At 36.8% G+C, this 20,038-nt stretch overlaps 2 protein-coding genes across 2 annotated transcripts; one reads left to right on the forward strand and one right to left on the reverse strand.

Annotated features, from left to right (window-relative positions):
• The first annotated feature begins 13,938 nt into the window (after nucleotides 1-13,938).
• On the forward strand, nucleotides 13,939-14,597 carry LOC105233884 (larval cuticle protein 9). The gene is made up of 2 exons (XM_011216054.2): nucleotides 13,939-14,087; nucleotides 14,175-14,597. Exons 1-2 carry the CDS (start codon nucleotides 14,076-14,078, stop codon nucleotides 14,508-14,510), a joined length of 348 nt encoding a protein of 115 aa, XP_011214356.2. The 5' UTR covers nucleotides 13,939-14,075; the 3' UTR covers nucleotides 14,511-14,597.
• A 2,894-nt stretch (nucleotides 14,598-17,491) lies between these two features.
• Nucleotides 17,492-18,075, reverse strand: LOC105233885 (larval cuticle protein 9). The gene is made up of 2 exons (XM_011216055.4): nucleotides 17,919-18,075; nucleotides 17,492-17,848 (listed from the first exon to the last, which is right to left on the reverse strand). The coding sequence occupies exons 1-2, from the start codon at nucleotides 17,928-17,930 to the stop codon at nucleotides 17,579-17,581; spliced, it is 282 nt and encodes a 93-aa protein (XP_011214357.1). The 5' UTR covers nucleotides 17,931-18,075; the 3' UTR covers nucleotides 17,492-17,578.
• Between the last annotated feature and the right edge of the window lie 1,963 nt (nucleotides 18,076-20,038).

Below are 20,038 nucleotides of genomic sequence, written 5' to 3' on the forward strand. Positions count from 1 at the left end.
CTTGTAATTTTGGTTATTTAATGAAGTATTTATGTATATCCGTCAGTATCGAAAAAATTGTAATTCTTTGTATACTCCTATTTTATTCAATATTTCGTCCATTACTTCATCAAATTCACTTTCGGCTGTGGTCTTAGTCTAGTGTTTTGTGTTCGCTACTACCGATTGGGAGTCAACCATAACGAATAGTGTATCTAATATGTTATAAAGAGGTTTTTCATAGGGACGCTACAAAAGTAGACCGATAGGGATATAAAACGCCGCCATATTTTTTCCCGCTTTTTCGACATTTCTCTTCAGTAAGGTTTGCCAGTTCATCATGTAAAGATATACGATCCAATCAATCGAGTCAAAGTTATTAAAAGTTGCTACCGAATTTCGGAGTCACTAGCCTCAACTTTAATAGCGCTACGACCAATTTATGGTCGTCATAATAATAATACAGTTACAGGAAAAAATGTTCCTGTGCCAGTAAAAGAAAGAAGTGTCCATAGAGTCGAGAATATTGCTGCCGAGAATATTGCTGCAGTCTCTCACACGTCGTTCTTAGGCGTGGCCCATCTCTGTGACGTCGTCGTGGCGAACTTTGTGAAAAGGTCTTGGGCTTCTTCACCACCAGAATCGTCGTATTGGGCTGATCAATAACTTATAAATGATTCGGAATTTTATCAAAAATTTCATCTGCAGCGATGTGGCTCATTTCTGGCTGAATGGCTTCGTCAAGAAGCAAAGTATGCGTTATTGGTCAGGTGGCAATTCTCACGTACTCCATGAGTAACCATTGCCTCCCGAAAAAAATAGGGTTGGCTACGGTTTATGGGCCGTTGACGTCTTTGGACCGCACATTTTCTGTGATGATTATGACCGGCACGTTACTGTGAAAAGAAATCGCTACCGCTCAATGATAACCGAATATTTTGGCCCGAATTGGAAGATATGGACGGCATCAGAAGCCAGTGAATGTCACAATCGATTTATTGAAAACCAAGTTTGGTGAACGTGTTAACTAGCCCAGTCAATTGGTCGCCTCGGTCGTGCGATTTGACGCCGTTAAATTTTTCCAAGGGGCTACGTCAAGTCTATGGTCCAACAAGCCAGCGACGCTTGACGAACTTCGTACGTATAACGATCGTGAAATTGCAGCAGTATCGGCCGATTTCTGCTTGAAAACCGTCGAAAATTGAGTTCAGCGTCTGGACTTCTGCCAGCGTGCCCGTGGTGGTCATGCAAAAGAAATCGAGTTCCATACATAATGGCCATCGAAAGTAATTTCACAGATATAAAGAGTTTCATTAATACTTATTTCTTATCGAAAAACCTGTTACAATGATATTTTACAAGAATAGTTTGAAGGTGGCCATATCAACCGCGCCGTTAGTTTTGTTTGGACAAAGAAGCGAAGCAAATGGGTCTTGTAGTGAACGAGGATAAGACGAAATTCCTGCTATCATTAAACAAACGTTCTTCGCTGCTGTAAGCTCGGCTATAACTGCGTAGACCGATTTTAGATAACGGACATTGCATTGAAAGCGGCCTGAATTGGAAATGTATGGCAATGATATAACAAAATCAAAACGCCTTTTTTGGAGAAATTTAGGATACCTAAGATAATTTGGTGTATTGATGACAGTGGTAGTCATTATTGAGTTCAGTTTCAAGATAATTCCTTCCACGACGTTTCAATTTTTATGTTATCTCCTTTCAAAATACATTAAAAAAATGTCTTCATTATTTCCCTTAAAGTTTAGTGAAACAGTCTTCACCTCAATATTTTTGTGTGTTTGAATGATTCCAAATCGGCAGCTGGCAACGCCGGTTCATTGTGATCGAAAGAATATCACAAACCAACAAAGCTCCTTCTGGAGATCACACAATGTCCACAGGTCCAGCCCTAAAGTGCAATAGGCCAGCGAAGTCCAGACCCAGTCTGATGGGGTAAGCAAACGGCACATTTACTGTAGGCTCATAAGTTTTGCTTCTTGTTGCGATTTCAGGCGCCCAAATTGGTCTGATATCGAAGTAACGGGTGATTTTTTTGAGGTTAGGATTTTCATGCATTAGTATTTGACAGATCACGTGGGATTTCAGACATGGTGTCAAAGAGAAAGATGCTCAGTATGCTTTGACATTTCATCATGAATAGACTTACTAACGAGCAACGCTTGCAAATCATTGAATTTTATTACCAAAATCAGTGTTCGGTTCGAAATGTGTTTCGCGCGCGTGTTTTGTTCAGCGATGAGGCTCATTTCTGGTTGAATGGCTACGTAAATAAGCAAAATTGCCGCATTTGGGGTGAAGAGCAACCAGAAGCCGTTCAAGAACTGCCCATGCATCCCGAAAAATGCACTGTTTGGTGTGGTTTGTACGCTGGTGGAATCATTGGGCCGTATTTTTTCAAAGATGCTGTTGGACGCAACGTTACGGTGAATGGCGATCGCTATCGTTCGATGCTAACAAACTTTTTGTTGCCAAAAATGGAAGAACTGAACTTGGTTGACATGTGGTTTCAACAAGATGGCGCTACATGCCACACAGCTCGCGATTCTATGGCCATTTTGAGGGAAAACTTCGGACAACAATTCATCTCAAGAAATGGACCCGTAAGTTGGCCACCAAGATCATGCGATTTAACGCCTTTAGACTATTTTTTGTGGGGCTACGTCAAGTCTAAAGTCTACAGAAATAAGCCAGCAACTATTCCAGCTTTGGAAGACAACATTTCCGAAGAAATTCGGGCTATTCCGGCCGAAATGCTCGAAAAAGTTGCCCAAAATTGGACTTTCCGAATGGACCACCTAAGACGCAGCCGCGGTCAACATTTAAATGAAATTATCTTCAAAAAGTAAATGTCATGAACCAATCTAACAAATAAAGAACCGATGAGATTTTGCAAATTTTATGCGTTTTTTTTTAAAAAAAAGTTATCAAGCTCTTAAAAAATCACCCTTTAACTTCATGCCATTGTTAGTGAAGTCAAACATTGCTTGACTAAACTTGAGTGAACTTTCAGCGAGGCCAAAATAGCCCCTCTGCTGGTCTGGCATTCTGAAGCTGAAGTTAATGGAGAGTTCTTGACAGCAAACGCGCAGTTTCAAATTGTGAGCCAAGTAATATTACATACAATAACTTCTTCTCATTTCCACTGTAAAGCTAAGCGAACTCATAGTTTAGCTGACGAATTATTTAAACTTTACGCAGATAAACATGACAGGCGAGCGATAAGTCGCAGCAGACATGTATTTAGTCATCTTCTTAAGCATGTAAAAAAATTAAAACAATTTTTCGCCTCAGAAAGCAAGCAAATGAAGTGATTACCCACAGCTCTGTTATAAAATATTTGTAAATTATTGTAGTTTTTGCTTTAGTGCTGAAGAGAAACAGATATACATGGGCACATACACTCATATATGTTCGTATGTATGTCTGTCGCTCAACCCATTGCATGGCAATGTGGGAGTAGCTAACCGGTTGTCGGCCGAGTTATTCGCTAGCTGTCCACGCTGAACCTCTCTTTGTGGCGGCTCATCAGCCAAAGTGTTGGTCAATTTAACAGTAATATTTGACATTAACATAAAATCATACAAGCGTACACATGTAAGTATGTGCGCTTAAGCAGCTAATTTGTAAATAAATTTTACATGGTTTAATGTCAATTCGAAAATAATCAAATTATAATTATCAGTTGTGGTTGGAGTGGGTTGGTTGGCCTGCCAGCTGAAATATGAATTTTTGGTATAACTGACAATATGCGAGTATGTGAGTGCACTCAAGGTCCTATTCGATTTGGTTGCGGGGAGTTTTACAAATTTAATTGCAATTTTCCAGTTTAGAATTACCAAAATTTAGTAAAAAAAACGATGTACAGCTGCCATGAGTTTGCACAATGGCGATGCACCGCAAAATATTTTAATAAGCAAGAATGGCACACATGAATTTTTATTGTAGTAAAAGCTCTTGGTAGTCTGCTTATGCTTAGACATTAATTTAAGATTTATTATTTATTAAATTAATATAACTTACGTTATTACGAAATTGGTTAAATTTAAAAATTTGCATTTTCAGTTTGTGGGACCATTGACCATTCGGCTCTTCCACCAGCTTGAATATAAAAACTCGACGAAGAATACGAGGTGTGTTCAAAAAGTATCGCGAATTTTGAATTTTCACGGGTTACGTATATTCGAATTTCGAATTTTTTGTGGCGTTATGTTGGTACTCATGTCTCTCACTTATGCCGACAAGCTCGGCCATTTTGAATGTTCATTTAATTGTTTCTTCGATTTTTACCTATCAAAAAAATTGCACCACGATAACGCCCCTGCTCACACATCGTTGCTTGTGCGCGACTTTTTGGCCAAAAACAACACACTAATGATGCCGCAGCCACCGTATTCCCCAGATCTGACCCCCTGTGACTTTTTCTTGTTCCCTAAACTGAAGAGGCCCATGAAAGGACGACGTTACGCTTCTCTTGACGAGATAAAGACGGCATCGAAGGAGGAGCTGAAGAAGATAAAAAAAATTATTTTTTGAAGTGCTTCGAAGATTGGAAAAACCGTTGGCACAATATCTCATGGGGATTACTTTGAAGGCAGCAAAACGGAGTGGAAGGACAGTACCATTCAATGGTACACTGATGGCTCAAAAACACCGGAAGGCATTGGGGCAGGCATAGTGGGTCCACATACTAAGATGTCCATCCCTATGGGCTGCTACCCGAGCATCTTCCAGGCTAAAATTTTTGCCATCAGTCAGTGCGCCGAAGTTAACCTCAGCCGCAACTATCGCAACCAGCGCATAGCTATTCTCAGTGATAGTCAAGCGGCACTAAAAGCAATGCTGTCGTTCGAGACAAAATCACTTTTAGTCGAGGAATGTGTAGAAAGGCTAAACCGCCTGTCCTTGCGCAACCGGGTGCACCTAATTTGGGTACCAGAGCACAAGGGAGTGGAAGGAAATGAGAAGGCCGACGAACTGGCGCGCAAGGCGGCAGCGTCCAAGATGTGGGGACCAGAGCCATATATAGCAGTAGGACCCCACACTCTTAAGGAGCTGCTCCGCACGGAGGAGAGAGAGGAGAGGGAGCGGTACTGGCAGCAGGCAGCAAGTATGCATCACGCCAGGCTGCTCCTAGGAGGATACAACCTCTCCAGGTTCAAAGAATTAATGAACCTACCCCGTGAGAAACTCCGTCTCCTCGTCGCAGTCTACACAGGGCACTGTAAGCTCAGGAAGCACCTGTCCAACATGGGCATGGTCTCCTGTGCTGCCTGCCTGTTCTGCGACTTGGAGCCGGAAACACCAGCACACTTAATCCTAGATTGCTCAGCAATCTGTGGAAAAAGGCTCAAGGCCCTGGATTCAGTATACATCAGCAGGGATCACATCACCTCACTGGCACCCGGCAAACTACTGGAATTATTCAGGCTGCTGGGGCTCTGGGAGGTCATGTGATATAGGGGAGGGCACAATAGACCCTAGGTCGCGGTGCAGAACCTCAAATATCATTCTATTTCTATTTCTACTTTGAAGAGGACAAAATAGATATTCATGAATAAATAAATAATTTTTGAAAAAACACAAAATTCGTGATACTTTTTGAACACACCTCGTATATTTATTTTATGGCAGTCTTAACATTGTTTAAAAATCGATTGTATAAGAACCATAAAATCTTTCAGCCACTGAAAAGATATAGTTTAAGGAATGATGGTAGCCTTGGTGTCATAGTAACAATGCACTAAAGCTTAATTAGAGCTCGCTGGAAGCTTGTGAGTTTAGGTGCAGATATTTTGGACAAAAGATAGGAGTGAAGCAAGCCAATGATGATTAAATGTATTCCAGGGTTGATTTATGTATTTCTTTCAATCTGATTCTCAACTTACCAACATTAGAATATTTGGAGCGGCATAGCATTGATTTTGGGACAATTTTCATTAACAGGCGTTTAGTCAGTGCCACTTCCAATCAACAATATGCCGGCGACTCGATTTTGGGAGCTCTCGTTAACACTCTCTGACAATGTAAGTTAATATTAGTTTTATTAATTTTAATAAAAGTTAATGGTTATAATAATGGTTAGCGCTATAATCATTTGAGTTTTATAAAATTTGTATAACGTGGTCTATTTATAGTAAAAAATTACAAACACTTCACAATAGAGAATTGTAGTTTATACATAGTACTGTGATCAACAAACTGATCAAAATATACTGTCATCGCTGTTCATGTGGATGATGTCATCCTCTACTGCAATGACACAAAGCCACTGAACAAACTAAAAACAAGCTCTCTGAAACTTTCAAAATGAAAGATCTGGATGCAGCATCATCGGTTTTTGGTATGCGCATAGCTCAAAATCGCAAAGAAGGAACTCTGAGGTTCGACCGATCATGCTACTTTGCGGATGTAATCCGAACTTTCGGCATGGATGGCCTATTGGACTGCAATAAAGCGGGTCATGCGGTATCTCAAAGAACAAGGGCTTAGTCTACAAGAGAAGCTCCGATAAAAATCCTTGGATTTTGCTTTGCTGACTGGACAAATAATGTAAGTGATCGCCGCTCGACAACTGGCTATGTCATTTCAGAATGCTGCCATTCATTAGGCACTCTAAAAGCATCGTATGATAACCTTATCAGCTAATTAGGCCGAATTAATGTCGTTGGTGTCTGCAATACAATAATCAAACTGGCTTAAGCTATTTAAAAAGGAGTTAGTGCGCAAAGCTTCGAAATCGCCATACAAATATCTGAAAACAACTCATACTCAAGCAGAACGAAGCATTTAGACATCAAATCAAACTCCATCAAAGAAAAAATTAAAGATGGCCAAATTAAATTATACCATATTGACACCGATGAAATGATAGCGGATATTTTTTCAAAAGCATTATCTGCGCTAAAAACACAACAACTGTTAAATGAATTTGGTTTAAAGTAATTTATTCTCAACTTATTGTTAGTGAAATATTTACTCAAACAAACAATCGTGTGTAAAATGTAAAAGTTTTGATAATTTTTTGTAATATTATGTTTTGAACTTCGCATGGCTTAGATTAACAAATTATAATTTCAAATATTTTTTATCAAATGTGTTTTAATTCAAGTTTTAATTCAAATATTATGTAGGCATACTTACTTTTCTCTTTAAACACCATTGACATTCGCACTTTTGAGACGTGCGCTGGAAGCGTAAAATTGTCTTCAGCTTTTGCCTACTGGAATATAAAAGAATATGTTTTTGTTGCTTTTGATTTTATTCATTATCACAGCGCAACACCTACAGAGGTTAATGGCTTCCTTTGCATTTCGTATTCTCTAGGCAATTCGTTCTTGCGGCGGTCATCAAGGAGATCTTCATCAACATCCACAGAACTATGTGTGACTCAAATGAAATGTTCGCGAACTACAAAAAGATTGTCAACTTTTTTATCAGAATTCTCAGCATGCACAGATGATAAGTAATAAAAGCATGAAGACCTTCACAGAAGATACCTGCAGATATAAAATATTAATTGCTCTTGCACATACATACATACATAAGCTTTACATGGGCACGAGTGTAAATGTAATATTACCCGAGCTTTGATCCTTGTAAACTGAAATTAGCCTTTCCTTACCTCTTAACCTTTGTAGTTGGTGAGTAGTAGCTAAAACCAGATATGGAGAATAAGGAGAACGTAAAAGTTTTTCAAAGCCCGTTTCATACAATATTGCCCGCTTTTCCCAGAGTTTTCGCATACCCTCAGGTATCTCGATTAACCTCCTTTTAAGGTTTTTCGAAGTAATTTTGTACATTATTTTGAAGTTTTCGTCTGTAACAGACTCTTATGGACATTGCTTTTATCGTTTCCTCCTTTCCATGAATTTAACAATCCAATGGCTTTTCTCGTATTGTCTATAGCCCGGATAGTGCTCTAATTTAGTCACTATTCTGAATACTACCTAATTGTGGTATGATTACGTTAGGATATTGACGAAATTTACAGAAGTGTTCTTTGGGGGAATCCACGGCCGAGAAGCTGCGGGAGACGGCAGTGGCGCATAATTGATGTTGAGCTAAGAAATGAAAATCCAACTGGAGTGATTTAAAAACTTTTTCAAATAAGCAAAATTACTTTAATACTACTTTCGAACTTGTTCCAAGTGCAATGCTACCGTTTTTAGTGTAAGTATTTAGTTAAAGTCTTTAATTGATACAGTACTGTTCAAAACAACTAAAAGGGCAATATATCCATAACTAATTACGCCAGAGACATTCAGTTTTACTTCAGAGGTGGCATGAGTAGATCTTATGACATCTAGGCTGAAAATAGGACGATGGACGTGGCATCACCTACTTCTTGATGAAATCTCATATCTCGGGACCCAATGGGCCTATTTCGATAATGTGCGAAATTAGTGGTTGAAGCACGCCTTCTTCCCATATAACAAAATTTAAATTCCACTTGATTCTTTCACTTTCCAGTACACAAATCAAGAAGTAATAATTTAAACGGAATAAAATTTTACACTAATAATTTATGACCTTATACCTTATGACTTAAAATTGTTAAAATCCAGCCCGAACTGTTGAAGTTTCTAGGTACCGAATATATGGAACCCAGTATCGATAGTTGACTTTTGACCGAAAATATGGCGCAATGTGTGTGTAACTAATTAAAATGAAGGTACAATCATTTCCTGATAATGGTATGTGTGTATACCGAAAACGGATTGAATCGGGTCAATACTTCCCTGAACCGTCATATTCCTAATATAACGATTTTCGAACTTCCAGGTGATTTTATGCTGGATATATCGATTAAAATTTTAGTTATCTCAATGAAATAGGGAGAGCGTGTTTTAATCATAACATTGTATATTTGTGTCTTCAATATATATTTTTGAGCGAAAACTTTGGCCCAGCCCCATTACTAGGATTTTTGAAGATGCGGCTGATTTTGCTCCATTTGATTGGTATTTGTACCATATGTGAGCTACTTTAATGACAATAGTTATTCGATAATATCGGGTCAATGCTAACCTAACTCCCATATACTATGTACGTATAATGACTTTCGTTTTTCTAACAAATCTCATGCCAAATGTGGCGGCAGTGTATGAGGCATTTAGAGTATAAGCATAGGTAAAATTGCTTAGTTTCGATCCTCTGGCTGACGTTATACATCATAAGTTATTTGGCTCTGGCTTTAATTCTTGTAAGTTGCAAGAGTAAAAATGTTCGGTTGCCCTACCTTACTTGTTTTATTTTATTTTCTTAATGAACATATACTTAGGAATACACACAAAAAATTTCATATCATTCCGGTGAATACTGTCGAAGATACACGCAAATTTGGAAAGGCTTTTTAACACGAGCTTCTTAGATAATTTTTCTGTTAGACTTTTTTTGAATTTCAGAGGTTCGAGTTTAGAGATCTTGCGGTCACCGCAAAACGTTCAATTATAAAAATACAGTTAAAAGTTACCATAATATGAGTACAAATTTTTGAATCATTAAATTCAAAAGTTTTCTCAGAAAAAAATCTGGAAATAGAATAATAATGTATACTTTTATGAAATAGAGTATTGTCACCTTTCGCTTGACTAATTTGCACTGTATTCCGACTACCGAATTAAATCGTGCTGAAGCTGCAATCTATTTAAATATACGGATATATGTATGTTGACATTTTTAAATTTGTTATTACTTTTGCTTTTATGATTTCCAGTTCATGCTGCTTTTGCCATGCTTTATCTTAGCAACAGAAAGCTGAATAAAGCATATTCAGAAGAGAATCTGCAAAGAAAGAGGGTGTGACAATTGATATATTTCTTAGTATGAATTCACTAGAACATTTACTGATGATTTAGTACTTTGTTTTCCTTTTTTAGCAAAATATCCGGAAACGAAGTGAGTTGAGATCTGCTGCAATAAAATATTTTTTTTTGTACACTCGCATCATATTGTTCAGAGTATTTTCGTATTGATCAGCTATATTTCGCCGAATTATTTAGAGGTGCAGAACTTCTATAGGGTGATTTTTTAAGAGCTTGATAACTTTTTTTAAAAAAAAAAACCAAAAAATTTGCAAAAAATAAAAGGTTCGTTTTTTTAAACGTTAGATTTGTTAATGACATTTACTTTTTGAAGATAATTTCATTTAAATGTTGACCGCGGCTGCGTCTTAGGTGGTCCATTCGGAAAGTCCAATTTTGGGCAACTTTTTCGAGCATTTCGGCCGGAATAGCCCGAATTTCTTCGGAAATGTTGTCTTCCAAAGCTGGAATAGTTGCTGGCTTATTTCTGTAGACTTTAGACTTGACGTAGCCCCACAAAAAATAGTCTAAAGGCGTTAAATCGCATGATCTTGGTGGCCAACTTACGGGTCCATTTCTTGAGATGAATTGTTGTCCGAAGTTTTCCCTCAAAATGGCCATAGAATCGCGAGCTGTGTGGCATGTAGCGCCATCTTGTTGAAACCACATGTCAACCAAGTTCAGTTCTTCCATTTTTGGCAACAAAAAGTTTGTTAGCATCGAACGATAGCGATCGCCATTCACCGTAACGTTGCGTCCAACAGCATCTTTGAAAAAATACGGTCCAATGATTCCACCAGCGTACAAACCACACCAAACAGTGCATTTTTCGGGATGCATGGGCAGTTCTTGAACGGCTTCTGGTTGCTCTTCACCCCAAATGCGGCAATTTTGCTTATTTACGTAGCCATTCAACCAGAAATGAGCCTCATCGCTGAACAAAACACGTGCGCGAAACACATTTCGAACCGAACACTGATTTTGGTAATAAAATTCAATGATTTGCAAGCGTTGCTCGTTAGTAAGTCTATTCATGATGAAATGTCAAAGCATACTGAGCATCTTTCTCTTTGACACCATGTCTGAAATCCCACGTGATCTGTCAAATACTAATGCATGAAAATCCTAACCTCAAAAAAATCACCCGTTATTTCGTTTGGCAGTTTCAGACAAATTTTGCAATCCATGTGCTCAGCGACGCTACCTTATTAGTATAAAGCATTGACCTTTGAAGTACCAGGTAGTGTCGGTAGTTCGGTGAAGTCAAATAATATGATCTAGGCGGTTAATTGCCTCACTTCTTGATGTGATGCTTTGGTTGCATGCCAAATTATACTCAATTTATATGTCAAATATTCGATTATTTTGACAGCTAGTTTGACAGCTTTCCCTTTAGAAGATTTTTTACACCCAAAAACACCTTATACTATACAGTCCACAATAATTTGGTATGATTTTCAGCTTCGTGTTGGTAATTTTATGTCAGTGGATTTATCCAGGAACTAAAAATAATGTTTTATCTAAGAACTTTTAACGTGAATGATTGAAAAATCTGCCACATGGCATTTTTAAGCCGAACTCCGCCTAACTCCATTCTTCACTTGCCTTACTTGCCTTCAATATTTCGCATGCACTATTTTGGTTCTAACTTTTCATTCTTGTCACATAAATTAATTCTATTGGTTTATTTTTGCTGCGAACCAGTTCTTAAAAAAATCGAATGCAGGCACCTAATAAGCATTCGCATATTTATTGAACATTTGAATTTTATCTAAATTTATCTCTGCCGTTGACTCTGTCCAAAGATGAATTAACGTTATGTACATATTATACATATATATAGAAGTAAAGTATATACTATATATAGAATATGTTATCATTGCATGTGTTTAGATGCAAACTTTAAGCTGAAAATATGAAACTAGCTTTTGAGTAGCATTACGAAACCGTCTAAACTTGTATTGCCAGAAGTTTCCGTTATTGTTCAATATCAGGAATATTTTTATAGTTCGTGGGAGAGAATTTCAAAAACAGTCATAAAACATAAATTGATTGTCAGTGGGACAGAGAAATCTCGTAATTCGATCTAGAACTTGCTGAGTGAATATTTGTTTAAATATCGAACAAGTTTTGAAACTAAAGAGAATTTATGAATTAAACTCCTTTCAAATATTTTAATATTCGTACTGTTAATACAAGATTTAGGTCATCACTCGGTGGCGTTTTAATGAAAAATCATTGTCGTATTGTCAAATTTCCCATGCTTACTTCTTTTGGGAAAGCAATATTATCATTAAATCTGACAGAAAGCTAATTCAAACAGAAGAAAACATTAATTGCTGTTGAAAATATAAACGATTCCTTAAAAGAACTTTTATCGGTCAATTTGTATGGTAATAATTTTTGACAAAGGTCTTGACGAGCAGCTTCTTGATGAAAAAAGGGCGGGTGAAGAATTTCTGATCCATATCTCAAAGGAAGAGCCGACATATAGACGGACATGGCTAAAACTACTCTACTTTTCAATGTCCGCATATACAAGCGATAACTGAGTAAAAATTAAAATCTAATAATAAAGCTTGGAAAGGAACAAAAAGGAAAATGGGCGTGGCACCGAACACGTTTCAGTGAAAAGCCATATCTTAAGAACTACTCGATTGATATCAACTAAATTTGGTATACATTCCTTGACATTCCTATATTTGAGTGCGAAAATAAACAAAATCGGACTACAACCACGCCTACTTTCATTACAAAATAGTGCGCTTAAGGTCGGCCACCTTATGAAAGAAAATTGTTCAAACCGACCCGTAACTATTCAAGTTCTCAGATATAGGATATGTGGATCAAAGCTCCAATTGGGAGCAATCTACAAAACCAAGCTATGAATGATAAGTTTGGATATTGCGTTCAACTGTTACAGACGTGTAAACATGGAGCTCGCTAACGCCGAAATTGGCGCTATTTTCAGGTTTTCCTTCGTTAAAGGCAAATCGAAGGCCGGTGAAGTCGGGATTGACGGCCAGGAAGGTTTTGCTGTGTGTTTGGTGGGATTTGAAGGCAATCATCCACTATGAGCTGCTCCGATATGGCCAGACGCTTAAACCTACTGCGAACAAGTGGACCGCTTGCAGCATGAGATCGACCAAAAGCGTCCAAAATTAGGCAACAGGAAGGGTGTAGTGTTCCACCAGGGTAACGCCAGACCACACACTTCGTTGATAACACGTCAGAAGCTACGGGAGCTCGGATGAGAGGTTTTCTCGCGTCCACCATGTAGCCCGGACACAGCGCCAAGTGATTACCAGCTGTTCCTGTTCATGGCTTCTTGTCAAAATACTGCCATGTGAAAAAAGCTCTTTTATAAGAAAGAGTATTAGTACTAGTTGCTTATGAGATATGCCACTCTCCAAATTTTGAAAATTGAAGACCGTGATACTATTGACTGAGCTAATTATATAAATCAATATTAAATACCAACGAAGGATTTCATTAGGCTACTTCAACAAATCTCGAAGTCGCTTTCTGTGAAAAATGCGGAAAAGCTGTAATGGAAGATATAACAAAAGAATGAATTTTCTATAATTAAAACATTTTTCTCAACGCTATCTGCACTTCAAAAAAAAGTAAAATTTTTGAACGCACTGTAATTTCTTTGGTTTTTTGCTTTGAATCACCGTTCAACGGAGGAATGCTTATGAACTCTAACTTCCAGCTGCCGATTTAAGTTACAGTGAAAAAAAAAATGGCAAAACAACAAGTTCTTGTAAAAGTTTTTTTGTTGAAATCCACAACATTTTCAATTAATTTTTAACGACTTGACTAATATTTTTTATGCGAATACAATAATTGCTCTCATTTCTCTCCGCTTTAAATAAAAATAAGCGAAATAAGAAAAAAGAAGACTCTTTGAAGCGATCAAGAGATACTTAAATTTGGTTAACTGAAGTGCAAATATCCGGTTTGGAAATTCGTAAAAATAATTTAACTTAGCATTTAACTAAATTTAAACACAGATTTTGTGCACAACTGGAAAAACATTAAGATAGTGTTATGTGAATTTTCTATGTATTTCATTGGGCGATCTTGTGTACATCTTTCTTTGCCGACACATATTTATATGTTGCAGTTAGTTCTTCAACTAGTTTTAGTTTATGGCAAAGCAAGAAATTTTGCATAGATCTAGTTTAGTATAAATATAGAAAACCAAATATTTTGCATCAACAGTTCTTCGGCATCTGTCACACAAATCACTGAGCAACAGACAATATGAAATTCCTTGTGAGTTGACGAGTTGATTCTTGATCCACATAAAACTATTACTTTTGTTATAACATATATAATGCTTCTTCTTCTTCTTTTATATAGATTGTATTCGCCTGCATGTTGGCCATTGCCTTCGCCAACGAGGAAGCTAATGTACTTAGGAGCGAGCAAGAAGTTGAGCCCGATCGCTTCAACTATGTACTTGAACTTGACAATGGTGTGCTCCTAGAGCAGCAAGGTCGTTTGGAGGGTGATGATGTCTGGACGGTGGATGGCTCTTTCAAATTTATTTCGCCAGAAGGTGAAGAGGTCGGTTGGACTTACAATGCCGATGATACCGGTTTCCATCCCGATCCAAACAGCAAGTGGATCCATCCTATTCCTGCACACATCATCAAGTCCATTGAGTACATTAAGAATCACCCAAGCCAAGAATAAAGTGTTCACACTGTAAAAACTAATTTCTCTTTAATTTAAGTTTTAATTTGCTTGCTAATGAAAATATATGGACGAATGTGATATTAACTCAGTTGTTTTATGTTTTATCGTTTTTGTTGTATTATTGTGATGATTCGTGGTAAGAGCGTATGGTTTGAGAAAAAATACGAGAAATTTTCATACAATCTGGTTTTGAAACTAGTCTTCATTCATTGGTAAAATGTTGTATGAGTTCTATTTTTGGATAATTTTTTTATTTGCATGCCTTTTTCAATAAAAAACGAAAAAAAATAAAATATAAAACAAAAGTTTTAACCGCCACATTACAACCATTTGTATAAATCAATACGTAATCGTACCTTCATAGAATTATCGGGTTCGTTGCTTAAGTCTTTTAAATTTTCTTGGAAATACTTAACTTTATTTTAAATAACAATAATATCGAACACATATTTTTTGATAATTATTCGTTAACTTTGTAACAGTTACTGACGATTAATTTTTCGTTTTTTTTCCACTAATTTACACATGCCTCGGGTTTGAAGCAGAAATTGCCTTGATTTATTAATATAGACCAATGTACTTTATAATAGAGAACTTTTTTCCATTTTCTCAGCATATTCACTACAGTGATGTATATATTTTTTATACTCAGAACGTAAAGATTTAAACCAACATAAAAGCTACTAACTTTTTAAAAAAAATCTGCTGTTTTGTCGTGAGATGTTTTGATTCAAATTTCGTGTTTTTTCGATTTATATCCAAAAAAGGTTTCCTCGATAATCGTTCAAATGGAAAATATAGTATGTTTGGGACATATATAAGAAGGTAAGTTTACGGGTAATTTCGTGGAAGAAGTTTTGCGTTTGAACAGATAAAAATAAGAAACCCGATTTTTGGATATTTGAAGTACATTTTCAAGTTAGCTTAAGCCAGAAAGGTGATAATAGAAAAGTTGTAGAAAATTTTATTACCTACAATTTTGCCTCACAACTTTTCTCTATAGAGCTTCCCAAACTGATATCATTTTGATATTTGATTTTAATCAAAAAAATTCTACTATTTTTAAAGGGCTGAATTGATATAAAATACCTATTTTTAAATAAAATGTGAGGACGTAAAATTCTATAAACGCAATACGAATAAGTTTAGAAACAACGCTAACATTTATTCGAGAAACTCACTTTTTTCTTTTGAAGATTATATAAGTGATAAATAAAACTGCATCAAAAACTAAAAAATTCTTATAAATTTAAAAATTGCAGAATTTGTTTATTTTCATTTATATAAATATTTAAAAGAACTAAAAATATGTACAAATAATTTGTCTGCTCTTTTAATTGAATTGTTCATGAAGCGTTGGGGGAGAGCGGCTATTTACCTCCGCCTATCTATATATGGACTAACTAAGACAAAAAATCAAGCGCTAACTGAAATTAAATAATAATTGAACTGACATTTCTTTATTTAGTTGCTTAAGTTTATGAGCATTAACTTTTACAGACTATTAGAAAATTATGACTTAAATATAAAATAATGAAATTACAAAGGCTAATGTTAGTAAAAAACAGAATTAAGTGTGTTAATAAAGGAAGCCCTATAGTGAGTACAATCGAGTGGAACTTTCCCAGAAATCGAGTTAAACTCGCGTACAGCGTGCTTGAGGGGGGCATACTTTACAAATCAGTTTTCTCATTTGTAAAATTAGAAGGAGATATCAATCTGAGGCAACGCTGAGGAATATTGAAATTAATTTTTTTTAACATATAAGGACAGTCAATACCTCCATTAATAACATCGGAAACAAATGAAAGACAGAAAAAGAGCGTCGAGTTTAAGGTGTACACACCATACTCCAATGTAAAAAAAAAACAAAAGATGTAAATAGTAGTTATAACGTAAAGGAGTCGGATATAATTGATGTGATTATTGAAAGAAAACCAGTATGGAATAAAGTCACCAGAAGCCAGATACTTATTGATTGGAGAAAATTGTTTCGTCTAGGCAGAATATGAGCATTAAAACAATCTTCCTACAGATGGAAATTATTACCTTTGCTAGATTGTAGAGCACTTTTGATCCCTTTTGAATTTGTACGCATTTTTTCGAAGTGATAGTGCTTCATAACAACCCATAAGGATTCAATTGGGTTCATGTATATCGTTAACTAAGAAATCTTAATCAGTAACTGCAAATAAATGTTCTTCCTAGTGAACAAGTTTAAAAGATCATACTTAATTTGTTATGAGTTTAGTGCATGGAAGAATAAATATTTATCTTCCGACTTGTTTTTCTTAAATTGTTTACTAAATAACTTTAACAATGCCTAAAAGTATGTTAAATATTGAGCATTATATTTTTCATATAATTTATATGATAGTTTAACTCGAAAGCAGCGGATTTTGTATGTCGAATGGTTAGTTATCGATTTTCCGTGCTTCAGAGGAAAGCGCACTCCTTTTTGTATGTAGGTATGTACATAAACAGATATTTACATATTTATATTAGGGTGTCAAATATCTCCCTTCCGCTTTTTTGCTCTTTATTCAATGTTTTATAAAAAGTGTTACTGTGATCGGATTTAGTTCAAATATGCGCCGTTTCGTTCGATAATCTATTTCCATCTTGACGGCAACTTCATTGTAACCCCCCTTCTTATTTGCGAAGAACTCGAACAGCGACTTTTCACAAGCCTCTTTTGAGTTCAACTTTACACCAACAAGGGGGTTTGCCGTGGACAGGTAGTAATCACTTGGCGCTATGTCCGGGCTATGTAGTGGATATGATAAAATCTCCTTTCAAAGATGTTTAGTATTTCAAAGATGTTTAGTATTGCCTGATACGAGCTCTGTAACGCTTTATATTATACATAGCCGCGAAATTCAAAAGACAAAAAGGCGGAAGGAAGAATTTGACAACCTAATATTATTACGATGAAGATAAATCACATTGCCGGAATGGAATTTAAAAGTTTAGTAATATTTAATCTATATTTTTATTTTCAAAAATTCTTTATTTATTTGTTCCTTTTATTAATTAAAAAGCATTTGCACATTTTTTGATATTCCTTACTGCACGGTGGCAACATGTGGATGGTAACCGGTCTCATCGGCCTTGTAAGTTACTTTGACAGTTTTGCCTTCGGGCGTCAGATGCTCATATTCACCAGTGACGATCCATGCTTCCTTGCCCTCCAATGAACCCTTTTGTTCGGCTCTAATATGATTGTCTAGCTCAAGAGTGTAGTAGAAGCTCTCTGGATTGACTTCCTGTTCGTTCTTCAAAACATTAGCTTCTTCGTTGGCCAACACAATGGCGAACAGGCAAGCGAAAACGATCTGGAAAGTTATATTTATATGAAAAGAGTGCTTCTTTATTTAATAATATGACTACAACGTGAATCCTTACAACGAATTTCATTTTGTCTATTTAAATTTAAGTTTATCTGACTGCACACAACACTCGACTACATCCGCCATAGGTTCTAACTGCAATATTTATGTGATTCCTAAATGTGGGGAGAGGCGCCAATTTCGCCGAACAAGTGTCACAAAGAAAATATAAATAGAAACCGTTTGCTGCAATATTTCCAGTTTTGAACTTAATTATTAGAATTTATTGCGGCAAATGCCGCTTTTGTTTTGCTAGAACATTGCATCGCCCTGCCATTATTCACGCTTACCACATATTTACGCCGGCAACTGGTTCTGCGAAATTACCGTTGTCAAACTACTTGACACAGCCGATACCTTAAAGTCGCTTTTGTAGTTGTAGTAATGCCGAAACTTTAGCTGCCCAGATCTACAAGCTTAATGATTTGCAAAAACTGGGTTCGAAATAAAAGGAGCAAACATGCCAAGCGGTGAATATTAAACGCCTAATTATATTTTCTAACTGAGGATCTTGATAATGACAACAGTAAATGATTTGTGTGCGAATGCAGTGGAGAGTTAATCAATTAGTATGTTGAGTAAAGAGAAGAAGAACAAGAGATTTATAAACAATTTCGTAATGATAAACACTTCTAGTTCAACTAAAATGTTTGATTTGGTATGTAAAATGTGGTCGGAATTAAATCAAACACGCTCAACAAACTGCACTCAGAGAGTTCAGAGTCGAAAGCAACTGGTTCACATTTTAAGCAATGAATGCTCCGATATTTATATCCTGTACAGTGTAATAAAGTTTGCCGGAACTTTGTAATATCCAGAGGGAAAGGTCGGAAACTCATATAAGTACATACACATGAGATGTTTTTTTAGACATGTGTTTTTCAAAAAGACATATAAAGCTTATAATATAAAGTTATAGCCAAGAGTTTTGCTCTTCTATTTTCTTTTCGTGCTGTCAAAAGCAGTCTTGAAGTCGAGGGAGAGGTGGTGTGTGTCGATCCTTTTTTCACGGGTCTTTTACAAAGAAGCTGTTTGAATAGCTCGGCAGACAATCCATTGGTCTCCACCGCTTTGCTGTTCTTCAGACGGGTAATTGCTATTCGAACTTCTTCATGGTCGAGCAAAGGACCGTCTACTTCCTCGTCATCGATTGGGAAACCGGATTCGCTATCTGGCTTTTACTGCTAGCTTAGCGGGTTGGAGAAGTGTTCCCTCCATAATTTTAGTATGCTCTGGGCATCAGTCACTTCTCGATGTCGAACCTTCAACAAGATTGTAGTCCAAATCAATGCTAGAACTTCGGAGTGTACTCACATCTAAAACACTGTAAACGTATCTTCCGTCTATCACAATTTGATCGATCAGGCTGGTGGCTTTTCGCTCCAGAGGCAGATTTGATATCGTGTTGGGATTAGCTTGCCTTCCAAGCGCTCTTAGAAAACATTTTTGGTAACATAATCGGGTCTTGGGCGCATGTCAGCGATATATTGAAGAACTTCGCTTTGGTGTGGATTGTGGCTAGACCTTCATTGATCTGTGAATGCCTCGGACTCGGCTAGGGAGTCTTTCTCCCACCACGAATTTCACAACAAATTTGCGCTCCTTTATATGACCACTCTAGTAAATGCAATAAAGACCTACTCGTCTCAGTCCTTGTCCCGTTCATCGCATCGGCGGTGATGACAGCCTTTATTCTTATGAGAACATCAACCAGTTGGGTAGCGGTACCTTACCGATTAGGGGATCAGACATTCCAGGTACATGCCCTTAAATCGAAATCCTTAACACGTTTGCTAGGGTCGTCATCAGGCTTAACAGCATAGAAAAGCGACTTCAATTAACTTCAAAAAGAAATACTCCAGCGGTGTTAAACCGCACGATAATGCGTGCAACAAAATTTTTTTTCAACAAATTGATTTACGTCACCTCATAAGAAAGTCATTCGTCCCTATAGCGATTACCATTGACTGCAAAATTAGGGTCCGTTTTATTCTTAAAAATATAGACCAATGATTCCCTGCGCCCACAGAGCATATCAAACGGTGACTTTTTGCAGAAACAACGGCGTCTCATCAATAGCTTATAGAGTATCACCCATATTCATTCAAAAAGTGAGCTTCATCGGGATCGGGAGTG

Source organism: Bactrocera dorsalis, chromosome 3, assembly GCF_023373825.1.
Source record: "Bactrocera dorsalis isolate Fly_Bdor chromosome 3, ASM2337382v1, whole genome shotgun sequence".
NCBI classification, from domain to species: Eukaryota; Metazoa; Arthropoda; class Insecta; order Diptera; family Tephritidae; genus Bactrocera; species Bactrocera dorsalis.